The following is a 25,016-nucleotide window of genomic DNA, read 5'->3' on the forward strand; positions in this document are numbered from 1 at the left end:
GGCCTGATTTGACTAATTGGCTTTGCATCCTTTCCTTCTGCCCTGGTAGTCCAAGACATGCTGCCCACCAGCTTTCAAAGTCCAATGCTGCCACTGGTGGATTTGTATCAATTCACATAATGATCCCATCCTGCGATGTTGTAGTTCATCAAAACACCCTGAAACAACTTGAGTGTCACATACTTATGCCCCAATAGGCCACTATCAGTGCAAGCAGGCCAATGGCAACCAAGCACGCAGTCCTTCCTCCCTCACTTTAAAAGCTGCCACTGCTACACACACACACACACACACACACACACACACACACACACACACACACACACACACACACACACACACACACACACACACACACACACACACACACAGAGAGAGGCACCCCCACACCGACCAGAAGCGGAAGGGGGGTTGTGGCCCCCACCCTTGCAACCCAGACCGGAAACGGAAGTCCCCTTGAATACCCCTATATATATACCCCTTTATACAACGGGGGGCCGGAATCCAGCGATCTGATTGGTTCCTAACTGTTGTATAATGAGCGTATACATAACTGCTATGACGTCCAATCATTTTGTGAAAGTATCACTCCGCGCCTTGAAGTGGAAAGTGTCAAAGAATACAACCGTATTTTTACTAGTGTGTGTGTGTGAAGTCATTTTGCCATAATTTTAACAGTTGTATAAAATAAATAGCACAGTTCACTGAAGTCTAAAATCGGCGAGTGAACTGCTCCATAGGATAAATTTCCGGCAAACCGCTCTATCGGAGCCTTCTCTCGGAAGGGACGCTAAAGTGTGTTGCATAGCGACCGTCGAAGTATAGGGGCAGCCAGGAGGGACTACTTTTTGGTAGTCTTTAATAAAACGGCTACGTTGACTTTCTTGGTTTCTTTTTAAATGTAGTGTGTCTATGACTTTCGTTTCACCATAACAGTAACCGTTGTATAAAAGCAATAGATCACTACAGTCAGTGGCATGTGCTCATTATACCACTGTGAAGGGGGTCGCCGGCCCTCCGCTGCGCGTCGGGGCCGGACAACGCCCCTTAACAGTGGTATAATGAGCACATACCACTGACTGGTGTGATCTATTGCTTAAATAAATATAGTGGGGGTCATTATTAACTACTGTTGTCTATCTCAGAGCTCAGCACTGATACATCATGACTCCATCATTACTCTGAGTAACAGCTGTGTGTGTGTGTGTGTGTGTGTGTGTGTGTGTGTGTGTGTGTGTGTGTGTGTGTGTGTGTGTGTGTGTGTGTGTGTGTGTGTGTGTGTGTGTGTGTGTTTGTGCGTTGAAGCCCAGAGCAGCAGCAGAGAGCAGACTCCCCTCGACCCAGCGATCAAATTAATGAAATTAATATTAAGACGACTTGTAGCAGACTTTACAGGTTTAATGTTTAAAGGTTCAATGTCTTTCAAACGGCCCATTTATTGAATCTGTTTGAATTTAACTTTAGAGGTGAAGTGATTTGTTGAAACGAATTATCCATGAATAATAACACTGGTCTGTGTAGAAATGTAGAAACGTACTGCTCTATTTTCTATGTTAGCTAAACACATTCTGAATAAACACTATGCACAGTACGAAGGGTACTTGTGTGTTTTTATATCAACATGTAACTGCTTAAGTGCCATAATAACTTTTTTTGCCACCCCCTTAAATGTCCATTTCAATTAGCTGAGAAAGATTATTGGAATCAAAAGTCATGAGGAAGTATTTGAGTAGCCCTGCAATAAATGATCAAATGAAACGACATCCACAAATCCTAACTTGATGGTTCTTTTTTTTCAGAAGGAGGCAGCAGAGAGCAGACTCCCCTGGACCCAGCTGTGTCTCCATGAAGAGTGACTGCTCTATGGGTATACCTGCTAACTTTAAAGATGGACGCCCCTCCAGAGAGGAGAGGTAGGAGTTTCAAACAGACGATGAAAACAGACGGGTTTGTTGTTATCAGACTACTGATACTGATGTTTACAGGTCAGGAAAAAACAATAGATTGTGTGTGTGTGTGTGTGTGTGTGTGTGTGTGTGTGTGTGTGTGTGTGTGTGTGTGTGTGTGTGTGTGTGTGTGTGTGTGTGTGTGTGTGTGTGTGTTGAAGCCCAGAGCAGCAGGAGAGAGCAGACTCCCCTGGACCCAGCGATCAAATTAATGAAATTAAGATTAAGACGACTTGTAGCAGACTTTACAGGTTTAATGTTTAAAGGTTCAATGTCTTTCAAACGGCCCCATTTATTGAATCTGTTTGAATTTAACTTTGGAGGTGAAGTGATTTGTTGAAACCAATTATCCATGAAGAGTCTGTGTAGAAATGTAGAAACGGACTGTTCTATTTTCTATGTTAGCTAAACACATTGGGAATCAACACTATGCACAGTACGAAGGGTACTTGTGTGTTTTTATATCAACATGTAACTGCTTAAGTGCCATAATAACTTTTTTTGCCACCCCCTTAAATGTCCATTTCAATAAGCTGAGAAAGATTATTGAAATCAAAAGTCATGAGAAAGTATTTGAGTAGCCCTGCAATAAATGATCAAATGAAACGACATCCACAAATCCTAACTTGATGGTTCTTTTTTTTCAGAAGGAGGCAGGAGAGAGCAGACTCCCCTGGACCCAGCTGTGTCTCCATGAAGAGTGACTGGTCTATGGATATACCTGCTACCTTTAAAGATGGACGCCCCTCCAGAGAGGAGAGGTAGGAGTTTCAAACAGACGATGAAAACAGACCGGTTTGTTGTTATCAGACTACTGATACTGATGTTTACAGGTCAGGAGGAAACAATAGTGTGTGTGTGTGTGTGTGTGTGTGTGTGTGTGTGTGTGTGTGTGTGTGTGTGTGTGTGTGTGTGTGTGTGTGTGTGTGTGTGTGTGTGTGTGTGTGTGTGCGTTGAAGCCCAGAGCAGCAGGAGAGAGCAGACTCCCCTGGACCCAGCGATCAAATTAATGAAATTAATATGAAGACGACTTGTAGCAGACTTTACAGGTTTAATGTTTAAAGGTTCAATGTATTTCAAGCGGCCCATTTATTGAATCTGTTTGAATTTAACTTTGGAGGTGAAGTTATTTGTTGAAAGAAATGATCCATGTAGAATAACCCAGGTCTGTGTAGAAATGTAGAAACTGACTGTTCTATTTTCTATGTCAGCTAAACGCATTGTGAATAAACACTCTATGCACAGTATGAAGGGTACTTCAATGTTTTTATGTCAACAAATAAGTGCTTAAATGACACAATAACTTTTTCTGCCCCCCCCTTAAATTTCCAATCCAATAAGCTGAGAAAGATTATTGAAATCAAAAGTCATGAGTTAGTAGTTGAGTAGCCCTGCAATAAATGATCAAATGAAACGACATCCACAAATCCTAACTTGATGGTTCTTGTTTTTCTGAAGGAGGCAGCAGAAAGCAGACTCCCCTGGACCCAGCTGTGTCTCCATGAAGAGTGACCACTCTATGGATATACCTGTTACCTTTAAAGATGGACGCCCCTCCAGAGAGGAGAGGTAGGAGTTTCAAACAAACGATGAAAACAGACCGGTTTGTTATTATCAGACTCTACTGATACTGATGTTTACAGGTCAGGAAAAAACAATAGTGTGTGTGTGTGTGTGTGTGTGTGTGTGTGTGTGTGTGTGTGTGTGTGTGTGTGTGTGTGTGTGTGTGTGTGTGTGTGTGTGTGTGTGTGTGTGTGTGTGTTCCATCTCAGAGCTCAGCAGTGATACATCATGACTAGGGATGGGGATCTAAACCCGGTTCTATCAAAGACCCGGTTCCACTGTTTTCAAAACCCGAAAATCTTTACTGTTTGTGCTTATCGATACCACTATCGAGTCCCGTCCTTCATTTATATATATTTTTTTCCCGTAGGTCTTGTAACGTAATGTTGTGTCCATCGAGTCGCGTCACGGCATTTAAATCAAACCAATCCAATCACTGCAGCGTGTCCACCAATGTTTTTGAATGGAATTGTAAGCAAACAGGTATTACAAGTAAAACAAGTGAAGTCCGGCAGTTAACTTTGCTCCCGAGGGGTTGCTGAACGGGCGAAAAGGGTGAACATCATTTATTGTAAAGGGGGGAACACAACCTCAATGGCCTAGCACATTAGCATTGTGCATCAAATAAAGACCAAATGCAGTACCTTCGACTGTCTCCGAGTTGATAAGACTGTCTCCTCCTCCTCCTGTCGCACCACAGACGGGCCTGTCTCAATCATCCACTCAAAGTACCAGCGGTAATCGCACACACAGACGTTGTCGCTATAGTCCCGTCAGTTAAAAATAGTCATCCAATCGTGAAATCTGTGTTGTAATCGGTAGCATACAAGCTAGTTATCTTAAAAAGTAAACAAAGTTTCAGGTGAGCTGCGTGACGATGTGTTGAGGTTGGCTCAGTAAAACGACTGTTATCATGATGCGTTCAAATGCAACATAAAGAAACGGTCAATTGAGTTTTGGGTGAGATACATGAGTAATACTGTATTACTCATGTTTCTGTATTACTAATACAGTTGTATAGTGGTCTAATCATTTTAGTTTATATAACTAAAACTACTGATGTCAATATTTATTAAGAATTACATATTTAATTTAAAATTCAATCAGTTATTTCCTAATATTTTCCTCATGACTTAAAACGCTTTGTATTTCCGCCAATTAATAGAAACGTATCGATAGTGGTATCGATAAAGACTTGGATCGTTAAGGAGTATCGAAAATGGTATCGATATCAATACATTTTAATGATCCCCATCCCTAATCATGACTCCATCATTAGTCTTAGGCCCCGTCCACACGAAGCCGAAACAGGCGAAACCGATCGAAACGGTTTCGATCTATCCGGTTTCGGAGTATCTCCGTAAAGACGGAGTCAAGTGAAACCGGGTAGATCTGTAGAAACGCTGTAGTACACATGCCAGGCCCATAAGGGGCGCTGCTTCTGCTCCAGAAATCTTTGTTGTTATGAGTTCTGAGACTCCGCAGGCTTAACAGTCATTGGCTAGAGGGTCGAGGGATGGGGCGATGACTTCATGGTTTACGGTTTCAGTAGGTTTCAGGCGTCCACACGAATCCAAAATGAAACCGGGTAGATTTGAAACCACCTCCGACGGTGGTTTCAGAAGTTTACGGTTTCGGTCAGCGGATTCGCCGGCTTCGTGTGGACGGAGGGCCGAACCGTACAAGACCTTTGCGGTTTCGCCATGAAATCGGTTTCATGTGGACGGGGCCTTAGTAACAGCTGTGTGTGTGTGTGTTGTGAAGCCCAGAGCAGCAGGAGAGAGCAGACTCCCCTGGACCCAGCTGTGTCTCCATGAAGAGTGACTGGTCTATGGATATACCTGCTACCTTTAAAGATGGACGCCCCTCCAGAGAGGAGAGGTAGGAGTTTCAAACAGACGATGAAAACAGACGGGTTTGTTGTTATCAGACTACTGATACTGATGTTTACAGGTCAGGAAAAAACAATAGATTGTGTGTGTGTGTGTGTGTGTGTGTGTGTGTGTGTGTGTGTGTGTGTGTGTGTGTGTGTGTGTGTGTGTGTGTGTGTGTGTGTGTGTGTGTGTGTGTGTGTGTGTGTGTGTGTGTGACGGTTGTCCATCTCAGAGCTCAGCAGTGATACATCATGACTCCATCATTACTCTTAGTAACAGCTGTGTGTGTGTGTGTGTTGTGAAGCCCAGAGCAGCAGCAGAGAGCAGACTCCCCTGGACCCAGCTGTGTCTCCATGAAGAGTGACCAGTCTATGAATAGACCTCCTGACCTTAAAGATGGACGCCCCTCCAGAGAGGAGAGGTAGGAGTTTCAAACAGACGATGAAAACAGACCGGTTTGTTGTTATCAGACTCTACTGATACTGATGTTTACAGGGCCCAGTTTACCGAAAGCATCGTTAGCCTAAGTGGATCGTGAAGTGCGTCGTACGAGCATCGTACAGTTTTCACATCGTTTCCCGAAAGCATCGTTGGGTAACGAACGTCGTGAAACCGCTCGTAGCTAACGAGGACTCCAGGGGTACTTGTAGGATGCTAAGAGCATCGTTAGCCTACTTTAGCCTCAGTGGCGTCACCAGCGGACATTCCTAGTATTGGATGCGTTTTATTAAAACACATCCAATACCACGGAATGCCAGCTTGAGCCATTTCGCAACCAAAAACAGTGGTTACGCCGATATATTATTCATAGACTACTGTTAGATTTAAACAGCAAAGATAGAGACATGTTAGAAGTCAACAACAACATCATTTATTGCAGCAATTAAAAATTCCAAAAATACATGCGCAGCCGAAATGTACCGATCAAACGCCACGTCACAAGGCGTATAATAAAATCAAATGATTCCATTGCTCTGGTTAAAATGTCCTCATATTGATCAATGACAGAAGACATCGGCTACTAGACTTGCATCATGCTGAGTCCAGCGGGTGGAGAATTTCTGCAGGCGTTTTTTGTTGCGATTGTTTGCATTAAGCACTGTAGGCGCTTCGGTGAGGCTGTGATGAAATCCACTATTTATTGGACCCTGTCTAGACAGTAACGAACATCCCAGACCATAGTTAATCGCGTTTGTAGTCTCCACTCAGACGTGAACTCATTATTGCGTGCGGGTGTCTTCATTCATAAAAAAATGAAAACATTCGGGAGTACGCAATAATACAAATGATTCTAAAGAGGTCAGAGACTCCGTGCGCAGCCCCCCCTTCCCCAGTGAACCAAGAAACCCCGCGCCGTGACGAACGGGGGATTAGACCCCCTCGGTTTGACACAGGAAACTTGAGGTAAGAAGGTGAAATCGCCGGGCGTGCCAAGCTGCGACCGAACCGGCTCGGCAGTGTAGAAAGACCTATAGCCAGGGTTGGAGTTAGGTGGGAGGCAGTGGGAGCTGAGCTCCCATAAAGAGAGGTCTGGCTCCCATGAAAGCAGCAAACTCAAACATCTGTGGGGGTCTCTGAAAATACAGCCGCATATTATTGTAATTACAAAGAAAGCTATTTTCCCTTCCACATGCAGAGTAATATTGACGTTAAGTGGGACAATAGAAGGGCCCATGCAGGTGAACGGAGCGTTCCACGGCATTGAGAAGAGCCGTGTCATGATAGCCCATATATCATACCCCCCCCCCCCCCCCCCGTCAAAATTCAGCACAAGTCCGGTACGGTCCCTCCCCCCCGTTAACAAACTGTGTGTGTGTGTGTGTGTGTGTGTGTGTGTGTGTGTGTGTGTGTGTGTGTGTGTGTGTGTGTGTGTGTGTGTGTGTGTGTGTGTGTGTGTGTGTGTGTGTTCTCTACAGACACCAGGAGAGGTCAAAGGTCACCAGTGCTCAGTCTGTACAGCAGCATCAAACAGAGCTGATCAAGGTGTGTAAATGTCCACCAAGTCATCTGACTTCAGCTCTACATGAACATCAGAAAGCATCTCTTGTGGTCCTAATAGTCTCCAGGCTTCCCTCTTTAGACCAGCGGGACGTGAATCCAGGACAGATGCTTCTGATGTCCTCAGTGAGTTCAGAGTAAAGTTCTCCTTGATGTTTGTTCTGTTCCAGAGGGCTGAGGAGAACGCACACGCTTTCCTAGACAAGGAGCTGAAGAAGCTCTGGAGGGATCTCTTCACAGATTACCCACAATGCTCAGAGGGTCAGAGGGAGGAGGAGGAGGTGGATGCTAAGAACGAGGAGCAGAGGAGGCGTGCGATAGAGGGAGTGGTGGACATCACAAAGCTCTGCCTGATGGAGATGAACCAGGAGGAACTGGCCGACACACTGTGGGGCGGTAAGAGACTCTTATTTTGAAAACAGAGGAGACTATTATTTTGAAGCGCAGAAGACTCTTATCTTGAAAACAATGAAAATGTATATTATAAAGAGTAGTATGAGACTCTTATTTGTTCTGTTCAGACTAAATAACATAATACAATTTAGTGTTAAGAGATTTCTTCATTTATAATTCATCAATGTGGAGATATCTTTCTTCTTGGGGGTTTAATGGTTTGATCCAGATACGAACGGTTATTGTGGGTCGATCAGGTTGAATGGTTTGATCCAGATATGTAGGGTTATTGTGGGGGTATCAGGTTAAATGGTTTGATCGTTATGCAGGGTTATTGTGGGGGTTTCATGTTAAATGGTTTGGTCCAGATATATAGGGTTATTGTGGTTCGATCAGGTTAATGGTTTGATCCAGATATATATAGGGTTATTGTAGGAGTATCAGGTTAAATGATTTGATCCAGATATTCAGTGTTATTGTGGGGTATAAAGTTAAATGGTTTGATCCAGATATGAAAGGTTATGGTGCGTCCATCAGGATAAAGAATGTTAAACAATAAATGCCAAATCAACAGCAGAATAACTATAAGTGGAATAAGTGGAAGAGATGCATCACTATCTTGTTATATCAGCATATGAAGTTAATTTCAACTGATTCACTATCATTGTTATTATCATTAGACCAATGATTTTTCTGTGTAAATAACAAACAAAAAAGAAAAAAATATGTATCCATTCCGTGTTACGACCAGCTTCTCGAACCACAAGTAATGAAGTCTGTAAATACTATGAAGTTGATCATTTTTCAGGAAATATTAACATGCTTCAAGTGATGTCACCATCCACTAGCTGATGTCTTCTCTTCATTCCCATGTAGGATCTGCTGCTGTTGAGTGCCAACATAAAATCAAGTCTCATTTGAAGAAGAAGTTAAAGTGTGTGTCTGAGGGAATCGCTAAAGCAGGAAATCCAACGGGTCTGAATGACTTCTACACAGAGCTCTTCATCACAGAGAGAGGCAGTGGAGAGGTTAACAAAGAGCATGAGGTCAGACTGATTGAAACAGCTTCCAGGAAACCAGCCAAGGAAGAAACACCAATCAACTGTGAAGACATCTTTAAACCCTTACCTGGACAAGATCAACCAATCAGAACAATAGTGACAACTGGAGTGGCCGGCATTGGTAAAACCATCGTAACACAAAAGTTCACTCTGGACTGGGCTGAAGGCAAAGCCAACCACGACATACACTTCACATTTCTCTTAACTTTCAGAGAGCTGAATTTACTGAAAGAGAGAGAGTTTAGCTTGGTGGAACTTCTTCATCACTTCTTTATTGTGACCAAAGAAGCAGGAATCTGCAGATATGAACGGTTCAAAGTTCTCTTCATCTTGGATGGTCTGGATGAGTGTCGACTTCCTCTGGACTTCCAGAACAACCCGATCTGGACTGATGTCAAAGAGCCGTCCTCGGTGGACGTGCTGCTGACAAACCTCATCAGGGGCGACCTGCTTCCCTCCGCTCGCATCTGGATAACCACACGCCCTGCGGCAGCCAATCGGATCCCTGCTGAGTGTGTTGACATGGTGACAGAGGTGAGGGGGTTCACCGACCCACAGAAGGAGAAGTACTTCAGGAAGAGATTCACAGAGGAGACAGTGGCCAACGCAATCATCTCCCACATCAAGAAATCACGAAGCCTCCACATCATGTGTCACATCCCGGTCTTCTGTTGGATCACTGCTACTGTTCTGGAGGACTTATTCAAAAAATCCCAGATAGGAGAAGAGACACCCAAGACCATGACTCAGATGTACAGCCACTTCCTGAGGGTTCAGTCCATACAGGAGGACAGGAAGCATCATGGGAGAACTGGAACTGATCAACAGTGGACTTCACAGAGCAGGAAGATCATTGGTTCTCTGGGAAAACTAGCATTTAACCAGCTGGAGAAAGGCCATCTGATCTTCTACGAGGCAGACCTGGCAAAGTGTAAAATCGACATCAAAGCAGCCTCAGTGTACTCAGGAGTGTTCACCCAGATCTTTAAAGAGGAGTGTGGGCTGTACCAGGACAAGGTGTTCTGTTTTGTCCACCTGAGCATCCAGGAGTTTCTGGCTGCCCTTTATGTCTTTATGAAATTCATCGACACTGGGGTCAATCTGCTCTCAGGACCACTAAAATCCCGTGTGTGTGCTATTTTTCTTAGAAAGGAAGGAAATGTCAAACTCTACCAGAGTGCTGTGGACAAGGCCTTACAGAGTGAGAACGGACACCTGGACTTGTTCCTCCGCTTCCTCCTGGGCCTCTCTCTGGAGACCAATCAGATTGTCCTACGAGGTCTGCTGGGACAGACAGGAACTAGCTCACTGACCAATAGTAAAACAGTTTCTTACATCAAGGAGAAAATAGATGGAGATCTATCTTCAGAGAGAAGCATCAATCTGTTCCACTGTCTGAATGAGCTGAACGACCGTTCTCTAGTGGAGGAGATCCAACAGTACCTGACATCAGGAAAACTCTCCAAAGAATATCTCTCTCCTGCTCAGTGGTCAACTCTGGTCTTCATCTTACTGTCGTCAGAAGAGGAGCTGGACGTGTTTGACCTGAAGAAATACTCTGCTTCAGAGAAGGGTCTTCTGAGGCTGCTGCCAGTGGTCAAAGCCTCCAAAACATCTCTGTAGGTTCACTAATAACATGAATTACAATACACACAACACAATAGACATAATACTAGTATATAAAAGTTATAATAATATAGAAAACATCTCTGTAGGTTCGCTAATATCATTTATTATAATACAAACAACCCAATATACCTCATAGTAGAATATTCAAATTATAATAACATACTTTTTTTGTATCACAATACACACATTTGTTTGTAACCAGGGTGAAAAGTAAAATTCCAAAGCTCTATTTATTTTGAAATAATAAATAAGGAAAGCAAAGAATTAAAAAAAAAAAGAAAAGTTAAATACCGCTTTATTCAAATATCTAGCTATGAGTATAAATACGTTTTTATTGATAAGGATACATTAGATAAATATACGTTCATTATTAATTAAAGGTAACCCACTATTTTAACACATTTAGACCTTGTTCAGTACGTTTGCATTGATAAATAGACTTCAGGGTCATCTTGGGGAAGGGTGAGAGGTCACGAGTGAGTGGGAAAAAAGAGAGAGAGAGGGAAGAGATAAAGGAGGATAGTACTTTATTCTCTCTAGAGAACGCCCAGCTAAATTATATTTAAACTAGGGCTGTCAAATTAACGCTTTAATTTAGATTAATTAATCACAGAAAAAAGAACGCGATAAAAAAATTTACGCAGATTAATCGCGCTTCGATAGTGCCCTTTGACCCAGGGCGTCTGCTGTGCCCCAGTATTGATATGCTGCGCCCCAGTATTGATCTGTTGTTCCCCAGTAAAACCAGTTTTAACCAGTGTTAGTTTTCTGATTAAAGCAGTGTGTCTTCATGGGAACTTAAGTGGGTCGTGTTTCCCAATAGAGCGATCAAGCTGGCGCTGCAATACAGCCGCTATTTAACCCAGCACTGAACTAAACCTTGGCAGTCTGCATGCATCGCAGCGCCATTACCACTCATCTTATCAAACACAAGACCTCAATCTCACTCTATTTGTGTTGCCATGACAGTAAAAGGTGTACCTTGGATTCAGTGTGTTAATGATGGTATAAGGTGTTTGTTTTATAGATTCCTATTCTATTCATAATCATGTAATCAGACAGTAAGGTGGACTTTAGAGTAAAGTTAAATATTTTTTTCTTCTTAGAACTGAGTATTTTTATGGACATTTTCTGGAGTTTGCTGAATTTTTAGTTATCTGAATTCTAAATTAGTCATATTTTGAAGATCTACTGTATTGACATTTAGGTAAACTAATAAAACATTTCTAACAACAAATTTCAAATGCAAAATGAATCACAGTTCCTAACGTGTTCTGTTTATTGTGTGTGCAGCCTCAATGGCTGTCATCTGTCAGAGAGATGCTGTGAAGCTCTGGCCTCAGTTCTCAGCTCCAAGTCCTCTTGTCTGAAAAAGCTGGACCTGAGTACCAATGATCTGAAGGATTCAGGAGTGAAGCTGCTCTCTGCTGGACTGGGGAGTCCACACTGTACACTGGAAACTCTCAGGTCAGTTGTCAGCCTCTTCTTCAAACTGGTTATTCTAGCTTCCAGTAAGTGCTGCTCCTGCCTCATTTCTGTTGCTCTTTTCTCTGCTGACAAAACACTCCCTGGTTCTACACAATGTTAGAACCTGTGAAGAAACGGTCTTAGCGTACCAAACACAACAGAATTCTCCTGACTCTAACCAAACAATATCTCATTGAGTTGTAGCTATTGAGAAAGGAGCATTTGTTTAAGATCCTGTCACATCCAAGTGAAGGCAGTTCTGCTGTCTGTGATGTCATCTCCCCACTTCCTCTTCCTGTTCTCAGACTCTCAGGGTGACACAGCTTTGTCTCCATGAAGTATCAATAAAGCTTTTACTTGTCTTCAATGTTGAATGAATACACTTTATAAATGTGGTTACTTTAACGCTTTAATTTAGATTAATTAACGCTTTAATTTAGATTAATTAATCACAGAAAAAAGAACGCGATAAAAAAATTTACGCAGATTAATTGCGCTTCGATAGTGCCCTTTGACCCAGGGCGTCATTTGCGTTGAAGCACAATCGAGGCAGACGAGAAGACGCTGCTCGGCCCCGTGAATGGAAAATTCAAGTTAAAACAACTCCCAGACGGAACTGTAGATAGGAACACCGTTATCTGCAATCTCTGTAGTAAGGATTTTTTCTATAACGGGAGTTCATTATCCCTTAAATATCATCTCAACACAAAACATTTGGTAGCAAGCTCGCAGGTCCGAGCTGCCACAGCCCCTGAAGCTGGCGCTAGCAGCCAGCCACGTCAAGCCACACTCGACTGATGCATTGAATCTTGAGTTCGATGGAAATGTAATTAAATTGATCTTATAATGCACCGTATGTAACTGAAAGACTTTGAATCACTCATCTGCCATAATTTACTTGAATAAAACTATTTTGAAATACTTTCTCTGAAAAAATTTAAGCATGCGATTAATTTAGATTAATTAATCACAGAGTCTGTAAATAATTAGATAATTTTTTAGATAATCTACTTATTAGTTGTAACCAATAGCAGTGGCAAAGAATTATGATTGCGTGAGCTACGGGGGGCTAGATTGTTTATAGCAGGGGACGATACATTTTGACGAAACAAACACTTCAATATGATACAAATCAACCATTCAAATCACACAACAAGCAGCAACGGTCATCATCCCTTACGCAAATGAAAAATGTGATTTCATAGTACAGTTTTGTTCCATATAAATCAGTTCAATCTCTCCATATAATAATATCGATATATTATTGCGCCGATCACGGCCGTGGTCGCTAAGTACCGCAACGGATCCTGGGAGGGTCGGCGGCACCGAGGCAGTCGTGGTTGTGGGCTCGGCTTAGTTCAGGAGCTCGAGCAGTTGTCTTGTAGCTGAGTGATTGATGTGTCCCTGAACAAGACACTTAACCCTAACTGCTCCTGACGAGCTGGCTGTTGCATGGTTTACTCTGCCGTCGGTGTGTCAATGTGTGTATTAACCGATGTAAGTCGCTTTGGACAAAAACGTCTTCTAAATGCCTTAATTGTAAGTGTCTAATCGTAATTGTCCAAAAAGTGTTACACCTTCAGCATGCAAAAATAATTGACATAGGAATACATTTTTAGATTCAAAATTCCCTGCAGACATGCACAGATTTGAATGGTGATCTTCATGTATTGGTGTGTTGTATTTATTTGCGGGGTTTTGGACATGTTGTAGTCATTGATCCTGTTTGCTGTCATCAGGTCCTGTAGTCCATGAGGCCATTAGTCCCTTTATGTCAAGGGCGCCGCTCACATGGAGAGGTTAATAGCACATCATGTGAGCCTCCCGCCCATATGAGACGTTAGGAACATGGTCCCAACTAGGGCTGGGTATCGTGGCCACTTTCCTAAATCGATTTGATTTCGAATCATAAGGTTCTGAATCGATTAATCACGATTCGATTTAATCTGCTCTTAAATAATGAAAATGGCTCAACTGTGTTACAAAATACAAATGTGCTTTTTTTTTCTCTTCATCTTAAACAACAGGTTTTAAGTGCAAACCTGTGAATTGGACAGTTTAAACCTGAGCTGTAACCAAAACTGTCTCAAGTCTCAAAGGTGCAATTTTGAAATTAGAAAGGAATTGCAAGTGAAAGTGTACTTGAACTACGACATTCCATCACTGCAAATTGCATTAAGGCATTGTTTATTTAAGTGCAAAAAATATAATAATGGTAAAAAAAACAAAAAAAACAACAACAACAATCTCATGCCCTATGAATCGATTATGCAAAATTTTTATGAAAGTAATCAAAAATCGATTAAATCGATTTTTTTACCCAGCCCTATTCCCAACCGCCTCAAAGAACTTCGAGAAACCCATTACATGTAGTGATACAGAAACAACATGTTATACTCGCAACCAAACAATACAATGCAATAACAAACATGACCCTCATTGGTTGTTTATTAATTTGTCACTCAAGTAGACCAGGAATATTGATTATCTTAGATACAGGTGGTGCACATAACGGGGCCCCGGGGACTATTCTACATTCTGCAGCTGGATCAGGCCAGGCCCCTCAGGTGATATCTCGTCCAAGTACGCCGGGTCTGACCTGCTCCCCATGTAAGCCCGGATGGCACCTGGCGCTCCTGGAGCGTTCACCACTAAGGTGATCAGCCGATTCAGTAGCCCTCGTACGCAAGGAATACAACAGCAACGACCACAACTAAAACAGTTACTGCCACTATTCCCGCGATGAGTACTGACTGGATCAGGCCCTTCCACCTACCAAACAGGTTCTCCATCCATCCTGGGAAGGTTTCAGTAATGCCGGAGTTCTCTGCCAACTGTAATTTGAGTGACTGTATCCCTGCCAGTGGCCTGGCCACCGACCAATCCGGAGCAGTGTTGTTGGGGATAAAAGTGCAACATGTAGTCCCTATCATCCTACACACCCCTCCTTCTTCTGCCAATAACATAGCCAAGGCTAGCCTATTGTCATAGCATCTAATTGTTCTGATAGTCCCTTGACCGCATCCATGGTAAAATCGACAAACCGTTGCTGATTATAGTATATGTAATTCATCCAATCAACATTTTTGTTAATGGTGGACCACCAAAGCAGAACTGATTCAAACCCTGCCGCTATTTGATTGCATCCTGTGGCTGTTACTCCTGGCTCGGCTGGGTCTGATCCTGGGGTAGTTTGTCAGCTCCTGGCGTGTCTGCATCCGGCTCTGGAACTTGTGTTTCTCTTGTTGGAATATAAACTCATACATAGCAGTTAGTTGTATTCTATTTCTAATTGCTCTATTGGAAGTCCCTTATGGGGTCCTCGAAATGTAGGCGAAGGCATGGATCGACCCATAAGCATTACATGCGGGTTAGATGAGTCATTCTGTTAGCTTGCATGTGATAACTCATTAGTGCTAGTGGTAGTGCATCTACCAAATTCAATTTAGTGTTTGCACAGATTTTGTTGATTTTTGTTTTGACCGTCCCATTCAATATTCTGAGCTAATTTCAAACCTTGGCATGACCTCTCTAGTCAAAAATTTGATTACAGTATCCACTTTGATAACATTTCTCAATACTCACTACTCTCCAACGTATCATTTAATACGCATGGCCAATGTCATGCGCAGTAAATGATAAGCAAACCTAACAACGCCGGCGGTACAACCAACTTTGAAGTCCCTAACCTCAACTATCATTGAATAAAATCAATCTATTGGGAAGGGAAATTGAAGCCAGTATATCCAAAACCAAAGGTCGATATCGTTGGGTTTACCATCAGCCGCCATGAAACCACGCTGTCCCCGAGGTTTAACAAAGCCATGTACTAAACCGAAAACATTACATGAGTCAGTATATACACCGTGAAGGTTTAAGAACCGAAAACCTGACATGCCCTGTTCCACACTTCACTTCTATCTCACCACGTGAACCCGTGATCGCCCAGAGTCACCCGGAGTCCCCCGCGAGCCCCACCGTCACCTCACCCCCGCAGGAATGATCAGTCAGTCGCGTCCCACATCCCACTGACAGCACGTTTGTGGTGGTCCTTTTAAGCCACGTCAATCAAAACTGGGGTAGAATAAAGAGCCATCCAAACTTTTTGAGCAATTATGGTCATACAATTATGGTCATACAATTATGGTCATACATCCAGCACCTCCTTTGTCAATATGAAAAATGTATCGCTTAAATGAAAAAAATCTATTAATGCTTGTGTAGTGTTCAATGTTATAATCTGTCTTGTTAGTCTTTATTCCCCATTGAAGTTCCACAAACATCTTGTGTTTTCATATTCGTTTTGAGGTGAATTTTCAGGGTAAGACAGAGGGGGGGGGGGACAGAGGGGGGAGAGGGACAGAGGGGGGGGGGACAGAGGGGGGGGACTGAGGGGGGGGGGAGAGACCGAGGGGGGAGAGGGACAGAGGGAGGGGAGGTCAAGTGACACATGCACTTGTCGGTCCGCTGCTTACCCGGTTCAACCCCTTTCCATACGTCAGGTCATGGGCGTTGCTGGACCCCTTTTACTGGGGCACCTGGCCCAGTATCGATCTGCTGAGCCCCAGTATTGATCTGCTGAGCCTCAGTATTGATCTGCTGAGCCCCAGTATTGATCTGCTGTGCCCCAGTATTGATCTGCTGTGCCCCAGTATTGATCTGCTGAGCCTCAGTATTGATCTGCTGAGCCTCAGTATTGATCTGCTGAGCCCCAGTATTGATCTGCTGAGCCCCAGTATTGATCTGCTGAGCCCCAGTATTGATCTGCTGAGCCCCAGTATTGATCTGCTGAGCCCCAGTATTGATCTGCTGAGCCTCAGTATTGATCTGCTGTGCCCCAGTATTGATCTGCTGTGCCCCAGTATTGATCTGCTGTGCCCCAGTATTGATATGCTGCGCCCCAGTATTGATCTGTTGTTCCCCAGTAAAACCAGTTTTAACCAGTGTTAGTTTTCTGATTAAAGCAGTGTGTCTTCAGGGGAACTTAAGTGGGTCGTGTTTCCCAATAGAGCGATCAAGCTGGCGCTGCAATACTGCCGCTATTCAACCCAGCACTGAACTAAACCTTGGCAGTCTGCGTGCATCGCAGCGCCATTACCACTCATCTTATCAAACACAAGACCTCAATCTCACTCTATTTGTGTTGCCATGACAGTAAAAGGTGTACCTTGGATTCAGTGTGTTAATGATGGTATAAGGTGTTTGTTTTATAGATTCCTATTCTATTCATAATCATGTAGTCAGACAGTAAGGTGGACTTTAGAGTAAAGTTAAATATTTTTTTCTTCTTAGAACTGAGTATTTTTATGGACATTTTCTGGAGTTTGCTGAATTTTTAGTTATCTGAATTCTAAATAAGTCATATTTTGAAGATCTACTGTATTGACATTTAGGTAAACTAATAAAACATTTCTAACAACAAATTTCAAATGCAAAATGAATCACAGTTCCTAACGTGTTCTGTTTATTGTGTGTGCAGCCTCAATGGCTGTGATCTGTCAGAGAGATGCTGTGAAGCTCTGGCCTCAGTTCTCAGCTCCAAGTCCTCTAGTCTGAAAAAGCTGGACCTGAGTACCAATGATCTGAAGGATTCAGGAGTGAAGCTGCTCTCTGCTGGACTGGGGAGTCCACACTGTACACTGGAAACTCTCAGGTCAGTTGTCAGCCTCTTCTTCAAACTGGTTACTCTAGCTTCCAGTAAGTGCTGCTCCTGCCTCATTTCTGTTGCTCTTTTCTCTGCTGACAAAACACTCCCTGGTTCTACACAATGTTAGAACCTGTGAAGAAACGGTCTTAGCGTACCAAACACAGCAGACTTCTCCTGACTCTAACCAAACAATATCTCATTGAGTTGTAGCTATTGAGAAAGGAGCATTTTCTTAAGATCCTGTCACATCCAAGTGAAGGCAGTTCTGCTGTCTGTGATGTCATCTCCCCACTTCCTCTTCCTGTTCTCAGACTCTCAGGGTGACACAGCTTTGTCTCCATGAAGTATCAATAAAGCTTTTACTTGTCCTCCAAATGGAATGAATACACTTTATAAATGTGTTTACTTTAGTACAAACTGCTCTCAACCAGATACAATAAATTGTGTGTGTGTGTGTGTGTGTGTGTGTGTGTGTGTGTGTGTGTGTGTGTGTGTGTGTGTGTGTGTGTGTGTGTGTGTGTGTGTGTGTGTGTGTGTGTGTGTGTGTGTGTGTGTAGCTTGTCTGGCTGCCTGGTCACACAGGAAGGCTGTTCTTCTCTGGCCTCAGCTCTGAGCTCCAACCCCTCCCATCTGAGAGAGCTAGACCTGAGCTACAATCACCCAGGAGACTCTGGAGCTGCGCTGCTCTTTGCTGGACTGGAGGATCCACTCTGGAGACTGGACACTCTCAGGTATGGAGAGGACAGCTCACCACTCAGGGACAAAGTCTCCTACAAGGATTCAAGCTGCTGCTAGATGAAGTGGTTTGAAGAGGCAGCTGTCACTCATGTTGTGTAGAACGTGATGAGACGGCAGATGATGAAGGTGAATGTTTCAACATGATGCTCTCACTTTGTTTCCCCCCCAGTGTGGAGCACGGTGGAGTGTGGAGGCTGAAACCAGCTCTAAAGAAGTGTAAGTGTCTGTTTGATTCATCACATCACACACTCACTATTGAGATGGAAAGTCCATCCACACAGCAGGAAGTGAGGTCACATCCTACTGGGAATGAAGATGATGGCTGACATCATGTATCTTACGTATATTAATACTGTCCACCATCACAGTCACCGGGCTGAGGGGGGAGGAGTGTGGGGGTGGGGGGGTGAAGGAGAGGGGGGGTGACCGGGTTAGGGGCCGGTGAGGGGGAGGGGAAGGGGTGAGAGAGAGGCTGAGGGGGGGGGGGCTGAGGGGGAGGGGGCTGAGGGGGAGGCCTAGGGGTGAGGGGGAGGGGGGGTGACGGGGCTGAGGGGGAGGACTAGGGGTGAGGAGGAGGGGGGGGTGGGGGGGACCGGCTGAGGGGGGGCTGAGGGTGAGGACTAGGGGTGAGGGGGAGGGGGGGTGAAGGGGCTGAGGGGGGGTGAAGGGGCTGAGGGGGAGGGGGGTGAAGGGGCTGAGGGGGGGTGAAGGGGCTGAGGGGGGGATGAGAGGGAGGGGGCTGAGGGGGGGATGAGAGGGAGGGGGCTGAGGGGGGGATGAGAGGGAGGGGGCTGAGGGGGGGATGAGAGGGAGGGGGCTGAGGGGGGGATGAGAGGGAGGGGGCTGAGGGGGAGGGGGGGGCTGATGGGGAGGGGGCTGAAGAAGAAGAGAGAGCGATCACAAAAAGAAAGAGAATAAAAAGAAGAAGAGCAGCCTGGATCCAAGGAGAGATGTTTGTTGTTGATGTTTTCATAATATTGTTGTTGATGTTTTCATAACGTTATTGTTGAGGTGTGTGTATCTATGTATGTGTACATATGTATATGTATGTATGTGTTCATATCTATGTATATGTACACAGAGCGCAGGAGAACAGTACTAGTGATGATGATGATGATGATGATGAAGAGCGGTTCAGCAGCTCATCATGTCTGGTTCTCCCTCAGATGCCTGTGACCTCACACTGGACCCCAACACGGCCCACGGAGGACTCTCTCTGTCTGAGGACAACAGGAAGGTGACGTGGGTTGGAGAGGTCCAGTCGTATCCGGATCACCCAGACAGATTTGACTCCGTGCCCCAGGTGTTGGGTAGAGAGGCTCTGACTGGCCGCTGTTACTGGGAGGTAGAGAGGGAAGGAGGGGCTGTTATAGGAGTGACATACAGAGGAATCACAAGGAGAGGAGGGGGTGCTGACAGCGGGCTTGGACTGAACAACAAGTCCTGGGGTCTTTATTGTACTGATGGTCGTTACTCTGCCCGGTACAACGGTACACAGACAGACCTCCCTCTCCCCCCCGCTGGCTCCACCAGAGTAGGAGTGTATCTGGACCGGCCTGCTGGCTCTCTGTCCTTCTACAGAGTGTCCCCAGGTGGAGGAGGGTCCTCAGACACACTGACACACATCCACACCTTCTGGTCCTCCTTCACCCAGGAGGACCTCCTCCCGGGGGTGATGGTATGGAGAGGGGGGGCGTCTCTGTGTCGGTTATAGACACACACAGGACCTCCTCCCGGGGGTCCTCAGTGTCTCTGTGTCGGTTGTAGAAAAAAAAAAGGACGTCTCCTCGTCGGCCTGAGCACGGCCCCTGACACACACACACACACACACACACACACACACACACACACACACACACACACACACACACACACACACACACACACACACACACAGCCCCCCCCCCAGAGCCCAGGGAGGAGGTCCTGTGTGTCTATAACTTACCTGTACCTTACGGCTCAGCGTCCTCCTCCCGGGGGCTCTGGGGGGGGGGGGGCCTCAGCTGTGTGTGTGTGTGTGTGTGTGTGTGTGTGTGTGTGTGTGTGTGTGTGTGTGTGTGTGTGTGTGTGTGTGTGTGTGTGTGTGTGTGTGTGTGTGTGTGTGTGTGTGTGCGTTATTCGATTGCCTGGTAGCCATGGTTACTAATATTCACACTGGTTTCAATAATACATTTGATAGTATTTCCCATCGTTGCTGAGCAAGAGTTTCGTTCTAAAGTTCAGTGATTGAAACCAATAAAAGCCCGGGCTATGGAAGTGTCACGGTACCACTGTCATGCACCTACCCGATGTCAAGTGGACCGGGTTGAATTCACTGCGGGTCTCTCTTCTTATATCCATCTCACCAAAGATATTGTATTACTGTCCTTCTCAACACTCTCTGATCTCACTAAAAGGCTGGCAGCACAACACAGCAATAACGATGACATGCGCCGTGCGTAGAGAAGAAAGAATACCCACGTTGAGTTTGCAACATTTGGCAAAAAATGATTCTAAATCTGCCCATATATGGACACGCCAGAATTGTTGCATCTGTGGCTGCTGGTAATTTAATCACAAAGAAGTATACTCTACGGGGCTATTTTCATCATTATTATTATTATTAATATTTTTTTAGACGGCACAGCGATCCGGGGCTATTCCCAAAGATCCGGGGCTATAGCCTCGAATGCTGGAATGCTGTAGCCTCGGATGGGTTCTTCAATCTGATTGGTAGTCACACTGGAGATTAGTTTACCCCCCCTTTTCGGGGATAATGTTCCCCGTTTTGATCTCGGACGTTTGGTTCACTTTTTTATCCACACCTTGTGTCCTCAGCGTCTCTGTAAATTATAGTCTCTCACGCTCTTGCTCTCGCTCTGAGTCTGATGACACACGTGAACACAAACATGCACATGTGAACACACACACAGGCGTATATTACCACGCACACACATGCAAGCGCACACACGCATATATGAATTAACATAAAGACACACACATATAAACATACCATACTATATAGGAACCCAAACACGCAGGCACACAAACACGTGTATGTGAACACAAACAAACACGTATATATGAACACACACAAGTGCGTACATATTATAAACACTCAAATATACACGCAGACACACACATGCAAACGCGCGCACACATGCACACGCCGCACGCGCATCTATGAACACACACTTACTCAAGTTATGAACACACACACTTACTCACATATGAACACAGACACGCACAGACTACACACACATGTATATATAAACACACACACACACACACTGTGTTTTGATGATTTATATTCATGTACTCAACTATAATCCAAATGCTACATTTTCTGGGGCTTCTTAAAGTTGATCTTGATTAACCATGAAAGGAAGAGATTTTTTAAATCTTTACAAAGACTATATTTCTAATGTTTCTGATTGATTGGTGGTAAATTGTAACATTTTTATACTACAATATTGTGTCTATTTTCAGACGTTAACAGTTTCATACTGCGGGGCTCTGATATCAGTTTATATTTTGATATGCCTCACACGATGTAAAGCAGATTTTAGATTATATTCGTAATGCAAGCGGTCGAAAAGCTATAGATCATGTTGTGATCACTTTAAACTGAGTATTGATTCCTTGTGTTCTGTGGGGAAAAACACAGCAGCAGAACACACCTGTTTATGATTAGTAATGTCTGTCTGCTGCTTCTATTGATTGAGTCCTTGTGTTTATTGTGTTCATGTAAGGGACTGTTCTTCTATTGTTTGAGTCCTTGTGTTTATTGTGTTCGTGTAAGGGACTGTTCTTCTATTGTTTGAGTCCTTGTGTTTATTGTGTTCATGTAAGGGACTGTTCTTCTATTGTTTGAGTCCTTGTGTTTATTGTGTTCATGTAAGGGTCTGTTCTTCTGTTGTCCTGGTTAATAAAGCATAATGGTGATAAACAACTCAGAGGATCCTCTGAATGTTCTCTTGTGTTCAGCAGAGGATCAGTTTACACTTTAAGGTCGGGGGTTCACTGAATAAAAAGCACAACAGAGGCTTCGTCTACACAACATTAATAATCAGGATACCAGCAAGTGCATTTCCACCTCAGACTCATACGCCCGATGAGGGACGGAGTATGGAGAGAGTTCTAGAAGCGGGCCGACAGGAAACAGCCCAGCTACTGGCGTCTCTCCAGAGACGAGCCTTGCAGGCTGGTTGATGCACCACCTCCCCGTCTAACAGGACCCTGAGCCTCCATGTTGAAACACACAGAGGTGTGTGTTTGAGGCGCTGAGCTGCAGAGGAGGAACCTCTCCTTCTCTGGCTGCGTGGGAGGGGGCAGTAGGATGGAGGCGTCTGATAAATGAGTCGATAGTAAGATGTGAGGCCGTTTATCAAAGCCATGCTGCAGTCCTGTTATTGCGTGGGGAGCCACTAGGCGGCGGTGAATCCACCTCGGTGGGGTTCACCTTCTGACCAACAGGACCGGGGGGAAGGAGTCTGTGGCCGTTTCTCAATTCGCGTACTTGTGCGTGCTCGTGTGCTCGTGGACTCGTGAAACGTCATCAGTCGTTGCCCGAGCACTGTTCCAATTCGAAGCACGCATCAAGCGAGTACTGTCGTAAAACCCGGAAGTGTTCTTGATGCGTGCTCGATCTCGCCGTTTCACCGAGCATGCATCGGAGGTGGCTCGTGTGTGCTTGCAACCGCTATAAATCCCAGGATGCATTTCGCACTCGCAGCAGTACGATGGCGGACAATATGGAGAAGACGCACAAGCACAACTGTAGCTTAAGTTACTCTTAACTTATATATATATTTATATAATATATAATAATAATAATAATATAAGATAATATATAAATATATATAGATAGATAAAGTCGTGTGTGTATAGCTTATAGAGTGGCAAAGTCACGCCCCTTCCGGTAGGGCTCATGGGACCTATGAGATCGAAAAATATGAATGGGTGCCAATGGAGAGAAAATAATTATTTTCTGGTCCCGGTCTTTATATGCCCTGGATTACACATATGTTGTTTGTGGATTTAAAGGATAATTTTTCATGCAAAGAGTTCGACCGTTTATTGTGCAATTGTTCAGATAAAGGCTGTAGAGAAAACACAACGAGAAAGACTACACTGCTCGTATGTGACGTCATGCTCCCTGCGACTGGCGTGGAGAAGACCGACAATCTTCCCATCGGCATAACTGAAACTCTGCACGTGCCCCGACTTATAATGGTTTTCACCTCTTTCGATGCTTTTATCCTCCCCTTGGAAAAAGCGGTGAAGTGGGGCAGAGAGATCGCCATCTCTGTGCCGAGTTCCAAGGGCGGGTGTGGTGACGTATATCATATGCGTCGAGAGCAGCGAAGAGCTGTAGTTCACAAAGCGGCCTCACATAAAACCTAAAATTATCAAACTTCTTCACCAACATTTTTAGTTTTCTTTGCATGAAAAATTATCATTTAAATCCACAAACAACATATGTGTAATCCAGTGCATATAAAGACTGGGACCAGAAAATAATTATTTTCTCTCCATTGACACCCATTCATATTTTTCGATCTCATAGGTCCCATGAGCCCTACCGGAAGGGGCGTAAATTCGCCACTCTATACACATGACAGGTCAGACAGGATACGCATATCTTTTCAATTTTTATTCATTCAGAATATTTACATACTATTTGAAAATGAAAGAGGCTGGGATTTTGTTTTATATCATTTGTTTATATTGTTCAGTAGTATATGCCTAAATGAGGCCGTAGCACAGTTAACGGACGAGCAGAGGTGGTGACGTCATCGAGTCCGCTGCTGTTCCAATTGCAGGTACGTACTCGCGTGCTCGCAAGTCTGTGCTTGAAGTACAGACTTGCCAAGTACGTGCTTGCAAGTCATCGAGTCCGCAGCACGCGTGCTAGGAATTGAGAAACGGCCAATAACCAAGTCTCACTCAAGGAGAAGTATCGCGGGAGTTAAGGAAGAGAACGGTGGAAACGTGAATGAGAGCTGGAGAGAAGAGAGTTTGTTTGTTGGACTACAGAAAGCGTAGCTTAGTGTTGTATTCAAGATTTCGATGAAGGAGAGAGGAGATATTAATGACCATAGGGAAATGACCTGCAACAATGAGACTTCCGAGCAAGAGTATTCCTTGAGCGAGACTTGGTTCGACACAATAAAAAACAGACCGGATCAAGCAAAAGGAAAAATCTAAACGTTTTTATTCTCTGTAGAGCATATTTTAATGTTGATAGACAGTGATAACAATCTGAGCATGTCAGTTGAAAAAAACAAGCACTTATAGAGGCCATACATTGACGGGCTCTATATTGCCCAAAAGGATTACACTTCAGCCCTTTCGCTGATTACAGCTGCAGCATAATCTGTCAATACATATTCGTGACTCTGAGTCCCTCACCATCTTCCAGTCCCGCCTCAAGACTCATCTCTTCTCCTCTGCCCACCCCTAGATCACTCACTATCCCTAGCCCCATCAACTCAGACTTTTTTTCTTGTTTATCTATTTTTGTGCCCCTATGTAAAGCGCTTTGAGTGTGTGAAAAGCGATATATCAATTTAATCTATTATTATTATTATTGTTAATACTGGAATAATCTCCAAATAATTTTCTGCACTGGTCCGTAGACCCAAAATGATCGTAAAATGGAAAAAAGCTGGTTTCCCTTTAACAGGGTAAGGGGAAATTTAATAAGATATGCTTAATA

The 25,016-nt window shown here is 44.2% G+C and overlaps 1 protein-coding gene across 1 annotated transcript in view; it reads left to right on the forward strand.

Moving 5' to 3' along the window:
- LOC132455345 (NACHT, LRR and PYD domains-containing protein 5-like) overlaps positions 1-25,016 on the forward strand; it is a 140,383-nt gene that overhangs the window by 67,462 nt on the left and 47,905 nt on the right. The window contains exons 6-10 of the mRNA XM_060049157.1: positions 1,800-1,913; positions 2,594-2,707; positions 3,405-3,515; positions 5,274-5,390; positions 5,688-5,804. Coding sequence (XP_059905140.1) covers positions 1,800-1,913; positions 2,594-2,707; positions 3,405-3,515; positions 5,274-5,390; positions 5,688-5,804 — 573 coding nt within the window. The remainder of the gene's footprint in view (positions 1-1,799; positions 1,914-2,593; positions 2,708-3,404; positions 3,516-5,273; positions 5,391-5,687; positions 5,805-25,016) is intronic.

The sequence above is a fragment of the Gadus macrocephalus genome, chromosome 4, assembly GCF_031168955.1.
Source record: "Gadus macrocephalus chromosome 4, ASM3116895v1".
NCBI lineage: Eukaryota > Metazoa > Chordata > Actinopteri > Gadiformes > Gadidae > Gadus > Gadus macrocephalus.